This window comes from Stenella coeruleoalba (genome assembly GCF_951394435.1).
Source record: "Stenella coeruleoalba genome assembly, chromosome: 6".
Taxonomy (NCBI): domain Eukaryota; kingdom Metazoa; phylum Chordata; class Mammalia; order Artiodactyla; family Delphinidae; genus Stenella; species Stenella coeruleoalba.
This window is the reverse complement of record NC_137151.1, coordinates 39,295,773-39,309,970: the sequence shown is the minus strand read 5'-3', so window position 1 is coordinate 39,309,970 and position 14,198 is coordinate 39,295,773. Positions and strand designations below refer to the sequence as shown.

Below are 14,198 nucleotides of genomic sequence, written 5' to 3'. Positions count from 1 at the left end.
CAAACACTGTGATGAATAGACAGAGTAGGAAAAAAGATTAAAAATGGATTGTCTAAGAAATGCCAAAGTCCCATAAAAGTAAATGTCATCATGAAATATGAAGGTGCATTTTGTTTGATTAAGATGCCATATATCTCTACATTACAGCCAGATTCTGAACAAGATTAACAGAGAACTTTACAAATAGTTTATGTAGAGTCATACTTCCTGGAACAGAAGCCATTATATGGTTGTATCTTCTTTAATTTTATTTTTTCTGGGCTTCAGTTTTTCTAAATGTCTCTCTTTTCACAGGTCATGTTAGTAAATATTTGAAATAAAAATGCAAAGTTTTTAAATAGTTTATACAATAAAAATCAAATTTTTATAGTCATTTACATTTTGAACATATTAATTTGGTAGGATTTTATTCTTGGGTGTTTCCTGGTGATAAATGGACTAAGGGTGGAGGAGAGCAATCACAAACTTTGGAAATAAATGGAATACACAATTATAAATGCATAACTTGGTAATAAAATACCAGCCACCATGCCAATGAATATGGATGTTATTAGTCAGATTTAAGTGTTCCCAAGGGAGAGAAAGGAAAACATCAAAGTGTTAAGTATGTATAGGTACAAAACTGATGGCTTGTCATCAAGCTAAAACCCCCTGAGTCACGTCACCTTTAAAAACAAATGTATATGGTGGTGAGTTCACCATATTTATGACCTTGCCTAGGATGTAATTTTTTTCTCCAACTGTTCAAAAATAGATTAAAAATTAGGAAAAGGGCTTCCCTGGTGGCGCAGTGGTTGAGAGTCCACCTGCCGATGCAGGGGACACGGGTTCGTGCCCCGGTCTGGGAAAATCCCACGTGCCGTGGAGCAGCTGGGCCCGTGAGCCGTGGCCGCTGAGCCTGCGCGGCCGGAGCCTGTGCTCCGCAACGGGAGAGGCCACAACAGTGAGAGGCCTGTGTACCGCAAAAAAAAAAAAAAAAAAAAAATTAGGAAAAAATGACTAAACCACACTTGGAATATTTATTTTATATCTGTACCCTACATGTTAGAAAAAGACAGTAATGTACTTAGGGAGAGTGACCAGCATATTGACTAGCTCAAAGTCAAACCCTGTGAGATTATGTTGAAGGAACAATGTTGTATAACCTGGATAACTCAGAGGGAATATGCAAGCCGTGGTCAAAATTTTATAGCACTGTTATAGAGAAGAGGACTCTGGCTTGTTTTATTTGGGATGGCTGGTTTTAGCAAAGTCTAAAGAACTTTCTCGTGTTGGATCTTTCCTAAGAATGTCTCAAAGGATTTATTTTTTCTTTTGCACCTAAAACAAACATTCTTATGGGTTTTTTTGCTTGTTTTTTGTTTTTTTTTTAGGTTCCTCTTGTTCTTGGAACCAATTTGCATGTTCTGCACAAAAATGTATATCTAAACACTGGATTTGTGATGGAGAAGCTGATTGTGGAGATGGATTAGATGAAAGTGATAGCATTTGTGGTGAGTTTTTTCTTTTGTGTTCTTATTCAGTTTTTAGGAGTATGATACATATGCTCTGTTGTTTTAGAGTATACAGAAAACTTTGTCTTCTACTTTGTTAAACTTATATGTATATGTATATACATTTCGATGTAACTGTTTTTATTATTTTTATGACAACTTATCAGTCTACAATTTTTCATATATACATTTACTATTAGAGTTTTAGGGTTTTTTGCTGAGTATCGACACAATGAATGTATTTGCAAATTGTATTTCTAGTCTTCAGTGACTTCTTTAGAATGGATCTCAATGATTGGGATTACTTGGATCAAATGACTGAAAATTTTCTCATTGCTCTTGATAAGTATTGCTAAGTCACCATCCAAATTTACTATGCAGGTTTATACTGCCATAAGCCACACATGGTGTGTGTTTGTGTATTATAGTAATTACGCTTATTTAATTGTTTTAAATGGAAATTAAGGAAGCAGGCTAATGTATATGATTTTAAAATGTACTTAAACATTCAGCTTTATAGGATTAGAGGTAGAGTGCCAAATGTCTATGTTTACTATACGTCAACTACATTGGCTAAAAACCAACGTGATTGCTTTTAATTAATCACAGACATTTAACAAATAATTTAAATTTAATTATTAAATGAATTTTTTAAGAGGTAGAAGAAGGAAGCAACCTAATCTCCATATATTTGTTATGGTTGGCCAGGCATTCTACTAAATTATTTACATGTCTATCTGTCTATCTTTCTGATCAGTTTCCATATGTATGTTTGTACCTATAGCTATATATTCTTTGTTCATTATATCAACCCTATTTCATAACTGTTATCATTCTCATTTAAGAGAGAAAAGGACCTGAGTCATAGAATAAGGCTCATTTATGGAGTTAAGTGTACTTAACACATTTTTTAAATTTTCAGGAGTTGTGGCCTGCTATTTAGGTCACTATCATGGAAAAAGGACTATAAGATTTATAATGTTCACACTAAAATGAAGTTCTCTGTATGTATCATAAAATTGGAGATATCCTCAGAAAGTAGGCAATTTATTTTCCTGTATTAAGCCACCTAAAATCTACTTTTTATTTACACAGCTGAAACAATTTAGTTATACAACAGATAAAGATAAATGTAGAAAGATTACTATCGAAAACCTCTGAAAGGAAAAAAAAATCATTAATTAATTAGATGACTGGCCAGTCTGTTTTAATTACTTTGTTTCTCTTTGCTATTAAATACTTCTTTTTAAAAAATTTTTTATTGGAGTGTAGTTGATTTACAATGTTGTGTTAGTTTCAGGTGTACAACAAAGTGAATCAATTATATATATACATATATCCACTCTTTTTCTTTTTTTTTTTAGATTCTTTTCCCTTATAGGCCATTACAGAGTATTGAGTAGAGTTCCCTGTTTAATTTTAACAAAAAGACTACCAATTTACAGCAGGTTGAACATGTTTCTGGTCTCTAAAATTATCTTGCTTTTGACCCTTTGTTTAATTCTACACTAAATGGCTCCCCTGACACCTCTATCCTTCTTAAGTGGACACAGTATAATAGAAGTGGTAAAGACTCTAAAGTCATACAGAGTTGAATTCTCCCGCGTCTGCATTTTCCAGCTGTGTGATCATGGGCTGGTCCATTTTATCCCTTATTCCTCAAATTCTTTACCTATTAAATGGTTACATCTACCTTATGTAATTATCATGATCAGCTGACATGGCCAATGTGTACTATATAAATGAATTTATTCCCATTCTCTTTTGTTGTGTTTCTCCTGCTCCCTCCCTTATTTTTTAGAGTGGTATTGTCATGTCAAAGTCTATCAATGTCCTGATAAGGGTTTTTTTTTTTTTGCGGTACGCACTGTTGTGGCCTCTCCCGTTACGGAGCACAGGCTCAGCGGCCATGGCTCACGGGCCCAGCTGCTCCGCGGCATGTGGGATCTTCCCAGACCGGGGCACGAACCCGTGTCCCCTGCATTGGCAGGAGGACTCTCAACCACTGCACCACCAGGGAAGTCCCTGATAAGTTTTTTGAAGGATTTAATGGTAGTGAACATATTTACCTGCCATCAAAACACCCAGTCTGTTTAATATAATCACAGGCTGCAATTTATATGCTACCAAGCTGTTGTTACATAAAAATTACTGCTTTAGACCAAGCATCAGTCAATGAATTGGACTTAATATTTTAGGATTGGAAAGGAACTTTATAAATAATTTATCTCAGTGGTTTTCAACCTTTAGTGTACAAAAAATCCTATTCAGAAGTTTGTTAAAAATGTAGATTCTTAATCCCCATCTCCAAATATTCTGATATAGACATATTCTTTCTTCATAAGCACATAGTGGTTCTGACTTGGGATTTGAGGATTCACTTATAAAAATCATAGTCTAGTTCACCTGTGTCATGTGATAGATGAAGAAAGAAAAACTCACAGAGGTTAATAAATTTGCCTGAAGTCACTCAGTGAATCAGTGATGACAGAACTAGGAACAGAATTCAGGTTTCTGAAATACTTACTAAATTGGATAGTAATTCTCACCAATCAAATATTATATCTAAGTAGGTACCCAAGATGGATCTGGTAGAATTCCTTCAGCTTGTCTTCCTTCTCCCTTGGGATTCATGTCCCTGAGAAAGGCAATGTGTCTCCAGATGACAGTGGTAATTATGGAAGGAAGCCATGAGTTTTTTCCTTGGCTCATTTTCTTTTAAATTGACGATGATGTTTTGGTATGCTCTTAACACAGAATCTGTTGAAACACTTTAAAGGGAGCCAGAAAATTAGCTGCAAAGAGCTTTATACCATTTTATAGTTTTAGGTATCTTAGTAATTATCTAGTCATAACCCTCATTTTAGAGTGAAACTCAGACACTAGTCTTCTGCAAGGTCATACAAAGTTAAATTTCTCAACAGTAAAATCAATGCTATATCTATTATGCCTCCCTTGGGAATAAACTGGAGTGATAATAAGAAAGTAGACAAGGGGTGCTAAATGTATCGAAACTTCCGTAGCAGAAAGAATGCAATTTTTTGCATCTCCAGCTAAATAATAAAAATATTATGGAAATTAAAGCACTAACTGAGAGTCTAATAGTGAAAGTGACACTCTATGTTCTTATGACAAGCTTAAAAAATAGATAAGGAGGAATAATGTAAAAATAACTTGTAGGAAGAGAATTTTATTATAGAAAGTACTAAAGATAATAGGTAGCAAGTAAATTCATTTTTAAATTAAAGCAACATTTGTTTAATAGATTTTCTTTATAATTTCTTCCAGTAATAGATATCATATTAAACTCATTCTATTAGCACTGATACTCAACAAATAAGCAAATCTGAATTACCTGGGGGACTTTTCAATATTCACTTGCCATTCTGTCCTCCCAATTAAAGTATATGTAGGAAGAGACATGTTTATGTTGAAAAAGATCACCAGGAGGTTCCACTTTGTCACCCTGCTGTACTCCCATATTGATAATATTGCATTAAAATACATGTTCTTCTCATAAAAACTCTGTGGCTGAAAAGTAAGATGATAATTGGTAATCCAATTAAAGTAGCTTTAAAGGTTTGGAAACAACTATCCATCAATCTAGGCAGTCATATTTTCTTCTTGGAGATACTAACATTTTTTTAATAATTCTTACAACTTGATTTTTAACATCTATTCTATGGGTAGCATTTGGTCACAAGAAAGTGAAATTAAAGGGAAGTTAAATTTGGGGGCATGTTACTGATTTACTCAACAAATATTTTATATACATAACAAATAAACCATTCAACATGTATAACTGTACTTGGGGCTTGGGAAATACCAGGAGAATGAATCATTTTCTAATTTTACTCGATTACCCTATGCCCATATAAAGAAAAACAAGGAGAAACCACCCATGACCCTTTGAATTTACAGTCAACAAGCATTTCTTTTTTTTCCTGTATACATTTGAAAACAACATCATGCAACTGAAGGAACATTGAATTGATAGAGCGAAGAAAAGGTAGATTCTGTTTATTAAGTGTGTAAAAGCAAAGGAAACATGCATACATTTATACTTTTCAACAACACAAGGTGGGGAGGAACAGTAATGATATTACTGGTTAAGAGAAGATACTTAGGAATCAAAAAGGTTTTGGACTCCCAGTTCAACATGTGGCTCCCTCTGCAATTTGTGACTTCCTGCAAGCTTTCCAACATCTCAGAGCCTCAGTTTCCTTTTCTGTGAAATGAGACTAATAATAGTTCTACCATTTGGGGCGATTGTGAGGACTAAATTAGTTAATGTGTTAAGTGCTTAGCAAAGATTAAGCAATAAAAATGCTGTTATTATCCTTATAGGTTCAGTCCTTTTGAAATTTTATCTCAGTTTATTCACAATGAGATTTCTATGTTTTGCTACATTTTACAGGGAGAACATACTCATTATTTTCTGCCATGTAGCTTTAAGAAATATAGTACTTGCTACTGAGAAGGAATGAATTCTGAGAGGAAACTGTCCATAGGGGATGGATAATATGTGATGATTCCAAATAACTACAGTTTTTTCCTTGTCAGTGGCATTCTTCTGCTTCCCTTCTTGTCTATAGGAAATGAAATTATAGATCTTTCTCAGCGGACCTGCTGTGTGTGATCTTAATGGCATTTTTTTTGGTGGGTTTCAGGTGCCATCACCTGTGCGCCTGACATGTTCAGCTGCCAGGGCTCCCATGCCTGTGTGCCCCGACACTGGCTGTGTGATGGTGAAAGGGACTGTCCAAATGGAAGCGATGAGCTCTCCACAGCAGGCTGTGGTATGAACACTCATGGGGCTGTCTATGAAAGAAAGCTGCTGCAGCATCCTCAGACAGTTGCTTTTGTAGTACTCACCATATCACCTTTGCTCTCACTTTCCCAATCCCTGGACTCATACGTAGTATCAGAATTAATCAGGTGGGATGTCGTCATCACAGAGTTCAGCAACCCCTCTAACCACTGTTCAGAGTGTTTCCAACATGAACAGAGGGATTACCCATTTTAAAACTGGTTTTGATGCACAAAGATTTTTCACTTCATTCCTGAGATAATTTAACTACGCTGTGTATGTGTGTGTGGTGGGTTTGTTACTTCCTTTTTAGCATCTTCCTCCACCCTCCCACCCCACACTCCCCTTGAAGGCTTTTAGATTGTCTATTACAGATACTCTGTAAATGGCTGCTGTGATCCTAAATAACTACTGATAAGAAGGTCAGTAAACACCTATTAGTTCTACGGATAGGATATTAGCCCTTAGGTCAGGTAAAAATAGTATGTATATAGCTGAATGAAGCTGGGGAATCAGAGGAACAACTTTGGAGGCCAGACAGTTTACTAAGTTTCTAACCCTAGGTCACCTCAGGAAATTTTCAGGGGATTACTCAATAGTAAAAATTTAGATAAGTTCCTTTGCATGATCAGGAGAATGAAGGGACTGAGTATTTGAATGCTGATCCCAAGGTCACATAGGGGATCTGTTGAGCAATTTATTAGGAACAGTGCTGTGAACTCTGCTTATTAAAGTGAAGTCTACCAGTCATCTCTCTGATGACCTGTCTTCAGGTCTTTAAAACTGTAATTGAAGCCATAATGTAATAGTGCGTATATGTGGGTGTGTGTATATGGGGGATATTTAAAGCAGAGAAGGAAAAAGAAGACTTTGAGGCAGGCTTGTGTGCTCATGCTATTGTAGAATAAATCAGTTTGATCTTGAAACTGATATGTGTGCCTGTAAAGGTCAATGGGGCCACTGAGGGCTACATAATAAAGGATTATGCATCAATTCAGGGATCCAGATGGTCCCTGTATACTGTTGCTATTGTAGCAAGTTAATGCTCCAGGACACATATTAACACTTCTGGACCACATGGGTGCTATTAAGTAAATTATGTTAAAATACAACAAATTGTACTGAAGTGACATGAAAGCATTAATTCCAAATAAGCCTCTGTTGCTTAGTATCTTAAAGAATAATTCATGCATTAGAATTGGCATAATTCACTTGAGTTATATAAGCTGTCACACAGTTAAAAGTTAGCGTAGTGATTAGTAACTGAATTTTACTCTGATTATAATGGGCAGTTTTGAATGCTGCTCCTATGTGGCTTCTGTATCATTTTTGAAAATAAATTTGTTTAAAATTAGTTACACTTGATTAAATTTAAGTAATTCTTTTTGTTTCACCTGCTCATGTCTCTTTTTAGTCATTACTGAGTTTTGAAAGCAGATTTCCTTTTTTCATGTAGTGTGGGGCAGTTTGGGGATCGGGAGCTGATAAGCATGTAAAAGAATAATTATAATAACTTAAGTGTCAGAATGATACATAGAAAAGATACTAGGTCATCACAAATAAATATTGTGTAAAAAACCTTAGAAGTCTCATGGAAGGATTTCAAGAAAAGTAATAACGTTATCTCAGTTGTGAAGGAAAAAGAGAAGAAAGAGAAGTGTTCTAGGTAGAGCAAAGTGCCTATTAAGACATGAAGGGGAGAGATTGGAAGGCATGTAAATTTTTTCAGGTGCCCATTATACATCAGTTATTTTGGTAGGTGCTTTTATTTACATTATTGAATTTCCACGGTATCTCGGTGAAGTGCTTTTGGGGATCTTCCAAAGATAATTGTTGTATAGATAGGAATTGAAACAGCAACTAAGAATGTACTGAGTACCTAAAATGAGCCGATCTGCTTCATGTATCTTATCTAGTTCTTGCAGAAAATTTATCAGATAGGTTTTATTATCCTCATTAAACAGATAAATAAACAGATGCACCAAGAAGGTAAATAGCTTCCTTAGAATAAAATATGAGTTGAAGAGCAACTTTTTGCAAAGCCTCCCCCTTTCCAGTGTACTGTAATAACATGTAGAGGATTCTTTTTGCTTTCACTTAAAAAAAATTAAGATATAATTGACCTAAAATATTGTGTTAGTTTTAGGTGTGCAACATAGTGATTTGATATGCTTATATCTTATTACAAAATGGTTACCACAACAAGCTTAGTTAACATCCATCATATAGCAGATTCTTAACATTTGAAATATCCCAAACCTTGAGTCATATCATAGCATTTACCCTTTCCATGTAAGAAAAGTAATTAAAATATTTAAATGATCAAACTTCTATGATGCTATACATATACTATTAAAGCTTATTTCCTCTGTACGAGTCAGCTGAAGTTTTACTGCACATTTTAATCAGCCATTTTTCCTGCTGGTTAAGACCCTTGCTAGAGAATACTTTCATGGATCAGTATTCCAAAAGGATTGAAGTTCCATTTTATGGATCAATATTCCTAATTTAGTGTGGTACTTATGGTTGGGCTCATCTCACCATAGATCTTAACCTATTTTAAGACCCCATTGAAGTCACCCCAAAGTTTTATCTTCCTCTTGAAAACAGTAACTTTCTTAGCCCTTTTGATTTTCTTTTCACTTCCATCATGAGCATTAGCACTTGGTGGTCTTTTCAGGTCCATTTTTCACAAAGAAACAGGTTTTTATCACTTTACTAGCTTTACTACAAGCATGAGGAGAGAAAAAAACCCAGCCACATTATTATAGTTGAGTGATTTTTTATCACATATGAACCTTTGAATTCATCCTTCGGCAAACTTACAAATTGCTAAATGGCCTGAAATTTCAAGGTCACTCTAGAACTGTTGAACATATTAACACTAAAACTTTGAATTATATATATTTATATTCATATATTCAAATACTACTTATAATGAAATACATATATTAATATATATTATTAATTGATATATTGAATGTTTAGCTAAGTTTCCTTTTTTAAATAACCTTGAATTATTGAGTGTGTTGAGTACAATAACATACATTTCCCAAACTCATAAAGTAGGGGAAGATAAAATCGGTGCTCATCTAACTTAATTTCTTGTGATGTCTTTCTTAGCTCCCAATAACACATGTGATGAAAATGCTTTCATGTGCCATAATAAAGTATGCATTCCCAAGCAATTCGTTTGTGACCATGATGATGACTGTGGAGATGGCTCTGATGAGTCACTGCAGTGTGGTAAGTATATATAAACTTTTCATGGAGAAGATTCTCAGGCTGAGTAACAGTCTTTTAAAATGACTCCAGGAATATATAAATAAATAACAAAAACAAAGAAATACATTTCTTAATCTCACTAAGAACATGTAACTTCAGTAATATAGACACACCACATATAACCTCTTTAAACTCTACCATAATTACACACCTATTTGAAAATTATGCCTACTTGTTGTAGTGTATTCTTATCAAGAACCACACTGGAAAATGTTGATAAAAATGTGTTTGGTTTTAAGTACTTTGAAATACCTTTTATTTTAAAGACAATATATAGCTGGTTAGTTCAGTCTTACAGCCAAATCAATATTTGAGTGAGGAAAAAAGAATACAGTTCACAGCTATCAGAGAATCTAGATACTTAACATTTTTCTTTTGCTTTATCTTTTTATACATGTATTTACTTGTTAAAATTTAATGTTATTATTATGAAATTTATCTTGTCACTTATATATTTATCTAACCATCATATCTATATAATTTATATATGAACACATATATAACTTTTGTGATAAAAATTAGTATATTAAAAATTCCCAGTTGATATTGAAATATGTGAACATAGTATTTTTGTAAAATATTTAAATGTATACATGAATAAATATAAAATGAAAAGCTGTGAAATCCACACATACCTATGAAAGGTAGTAGATTTAGCTTCCCTTTGCCCTCCCTATGCAGCATCTATCAGTTACAGATGGAGGATAAAGTAGAATCTCTAGCTTGTATGACTTGGAGGATGGTGTTGCTGTTAATGAGCTTTAGAATGAGGTTAAGGGGCAGTTTTGCTGGTGTGGGAGAAGAAATGTAACAAATAATTAATTTTGGACATTTTGAATTGAAGTGTTAATCAGACAATCACATGAAGCTGTATAGTGAGTGTTTGAAAATTTAGTTCTAGAGTATTATCAGGACAAATAATATTAACCTGGTGGCCATCAGCATAAGGGTGATACTCAAAATATGACAAAGAATGATAATACCCAACACTGTAGAAAGGAAAAGGGGAAAACCATATACTGAAGACTGAAATAAGGGCTTACCCTGTAACATTTTAGAGTAGAACAGAAGAAAACTTTATACAGAAAGAGGGTGAAAAGGGAATAGCAAAAGCAAAGTTAGAAAGAAGCCTGGGAGAGTGGATTATGAATATTAAGTCAGGAAACTATTTCCAAGGTAGTATGGACAACAGCATCAAGCACTGGAGGACAGTGAAGCAGGTAGGAGCCAGAGACACCTATGAATTTACCAACTGTCACTTGATATTTATTAGCTCTGAGAGGAATTTCAGCAGGTAGATGTTGCAGAAATGAGACTTTAATGAATGAAAGTAAGTGAGAGCAAAGAGGTAAGTAAGTGAAAGGAAGATTGAGTAGGGACTTGACTGAGCAGGGAAGAAGGGACATGTCTTGTTAAGAGTTATGTGGATGGATTTTTGTTGTTATTGGACTAGGAGAGACTTGAACATATGTATTGAGTGAAGAGGAGAAACTAGTGAAGAATGAGAGGGTGGGAAGGAATACTAGGGAAACTGGGGATATTTTAGAGCTATCTAGTTTTGCCATGCAATATGATAAACGTCTCAATTACATAATCATTGTTGAATCTTTTTTTCTGCTGAAATTTTATTTTTAAACCATAAAAATCTTACATTCTCTCTTCAAAAGTAAAATATTTGCCTACATTTACCAGAAAGTTTATAATAGAAATGACATTTTTTATTGTTAACAAACTCTGGAAAAAAACCAATCTAAAACTTCATAATATTCAAAATCAAATGAGTTTTACTTACAAACCAGCTTAGATATGAACATTAACAACTGATTGATGGATACTGTGTTTTGAACAAAGCCTTTTAATGCCTCTAAGAATCAATATGTAGGATAATTACAACAGTTTTGTGCTTATTGCTCTATGAATTGGATTTTAATTTTCTCATTTTAACAATTTCTTTACACTTTTAATGCTGCTTCCCAAACATAAACGTGACATTATAGCTTCTGAAAATTATTATTATAACCCAGAATCAGTTCATCCATATGTTCTAGTACTGTACCTAACCAAGCTTAGTCTTGAAAATAATTTTGAGTAGCTTTCATTTTGTTTTCCATTCTAAAGGAAATCTTTAGGATACAGATAATAAGTGAACAGAGGTTGTATACTTGTGTTGCATTCTTGTTTCCTTACTTAGAAACAAAATAAGAGTGCCTCGTTTCCAACTTTGTTTTCTAGACTTTAATCCTACTTCCAACCACAAATATCTCTTGCAATTATTGTAACTGCCCTAGAAAGAAATGAGAAACATTTCCCATAAGAGGCCTGGGTAACTCACATGGTTAATTAAGTTTAGTGTACATTATGAAATAAAGTTTTAATGAATATTTGTTATATGAATTGGAATGTTTCTTTGTCTCCAGGATACCGACAGTGCAATGCCGAAGAATTTAGTTGTGCTGATGGACGATGTCTTTTAAATACTCAGTGGCAGTGTGATGGAGACTTTGACTGCCCAGACCATTCTGATGAAGCACCTATAAACCCAAAGTGTAAAAGTGCAGGTACAGAAAATATATAATACTATGTTTATTCCAAAATTTGTTTTTTTAAGGCAATATTGTGACTCTGTTTTTTAGTCTCATATAATATTCAGTGAGAGGAAATGCAAATAATTAAGCATGTGATGCTTCTATTGATACCATGCAGGATCCTAGTAACCAACTTTGTTTTGGAGCTAGTTATAGAAGTGTAAGTCTGTGCCCCAAATATGAAGATTTGTGGCAATGAACCAGATGAATTCATCATCCTCCTCCTTTAAAGAAGTCATTTTTTCTTAATATATTATTTTATGTGAGGATAATTTTCTTGTATGGACCTACTTGAAAATTTAATCATAAAAGAAATTGAGATTTACTGAAATAGAGTCAATATTATTCAGACTTAGGCAAAATGAAATAAATTGCATATCATTTGAACAGAAATATATACATAGCCAAACTTGGTCTATTTTACACTTTACTATTCCAAAGATTGAATACATAGTTATACATTTTAGAATAAACCCAATTACTTTTTTTCTCATGTAGTTTACATGTTAATAGGCATTCTTTTATCATGTATGGTAATGAGTAATGTTTAAATCATCAGATTGTGAGTAGCTGCAAAACTTGAACTCCTTTCTATAGCTATATTTGTGACAACTATGATTTACCGCAAATATCTTTTTTATGCCTGGACTTAAAAATATCAATGTTATATATCCAGGAAGAAAAAGAACTTAGGAATATCTAGCTATTCCAGATTCTTAATTTTTAGTGACGTATAATTTCTCGGAGACTTTTGGCTTGTGGGAAATGTCAAGCTATCATTACACTTTTGAACTCATTCTTCACAGTATAGATGAAGACAGAAATACTCCATTAATTTTAGTATAGGTGCTTATTTTGATTGTTAAATTTCAATGTAAAGCTAGATTTGCGGTGTGTTGAACATGAAAGTACAGTTTGCCCTTGATTTTCTTCATGTATAAAATATTACACTGAATATAAAGCATTTTATATGTACATATATTTACTATAATTTTTGACAGACAAGTCATCATATTTGTGAATGTATTCAACAATTGTAGTATAAAACAATGGCATGCTCTTTATGTTCCATTTGTTTTATTTTCTTTTTCCAGAACAGTCATGCAACAGTTCATTTTTTATGTGCAAAAATGGCAGGTGCATTCCCAGTGAAGGTCTTTGTGACAATAAGGATGACTGTGGTGATGGATCAGATGAAAGAAACTGCCATGTAAATGAATGCTTGAGTAGGAAAGTCAGTGGATGTTCTCAAGATTGTCAGGACCTTCCAGCCAGTTATAAGGTAGGCACGCATCAAAGACAGAAAATCATCTGACAGGTTAGAATTTGGGGCAATAAAAATGATTTCATCCAATATAGCTGTAAAACTTTAAGTCATTATAATATCATTAGTTAAAACTATTTAAATGGAGAGTTTCTGTGTGTGCAAACCATAATAATAGTGTGGTATATAAATTGTGAGAATATACTCATGGAGACAAAAAAATCAAAATGTTTTCTAATAAATGCTGATCATAAAGAAAAAAGCAAAGGACGACCAGTGTTTGAGGAAGGTAACTGCTGTTAATAGCTGCATAAATGTTTATGCAACTCTCTTAAATTCCCGTTGCTTCCTTCGTTTCCCCTCTCATACATCCTTGAAGTGGAATGGGCTAATCATTTATGTACCACAACACTGGAGAATACAATATTTTTTCATATAAACAGGAAGAAAAAAAACAGAGCACATGAATTATTAGGACTGAGTGCAGGTACACTAAAAATAAATCATGCCTAACATTCTAATTGCTTTTTGTTAGTTCCATTTTCCTGAAGAATGTGATTCACTGACAAAATTGATTGACACAAATAGCTTTTGAAAACATCTCTGTTTCAATATGTTGGAACGGAAGATGCATACAAAAAATAATATTGAAGTGGTGCATTAGGTTAAAATCAATTATGTAAATGTGGGAAAACCTCAGTAAAAGCAATTCAGCTGGAAATTAGTGTTTTTAACTGGACAATAGCTCTGTATGAATCAGC

At 33.8% G+C, this 14,198-nt stretch overlaps 1 protein-coding gene across 9 annotated transcripts in view; it reads left to right on the top strand.

Moving 5' to 3' along the window:
• LRP1B (LDL receptor related protein 1B) overlaps positions 1 to 14,198 on the top strand; it is a 1,831,517-nt gene that overhangs the window by 1,559,441 nt on the left and 257,878 nt on the right. For 8 of the 9 annotated variants that reach the window (XR_013828854.1, XM_079925113.1, XM_079925118.1 and 5 more), the window contains 5 exons: positions 1,374 to 1,493; positions 6,164 to 6,292; positions 9,427 to 9,549; positions 12,006 to 12,146; positions 13,268 to 13,455. Coding sequence is in view for 8 of the 9 variants with exons in the window: in XM_079925113.1 (XP_079781239.1) it covers positions 1,374 to 1,493; positions 6,164 to 6,292; positions 9,427 to 9,549; positions 12,006 to 12,146; positions 13,268 to 13,455 (701 nt within the window). In the remaining variant the exon portion in view is untranslated. The remainder of the gene's footprint in view (positions 1 to 1,373; positions 1,494 to 6,163; positions 6,293 to 9,426; positions 9,550 to 12,005; positions 12,147 to 13,267; positions 13,456 to 14,198) is intronic. The other variant, XM_079925117.1, reaches the window with a different exon arrangement.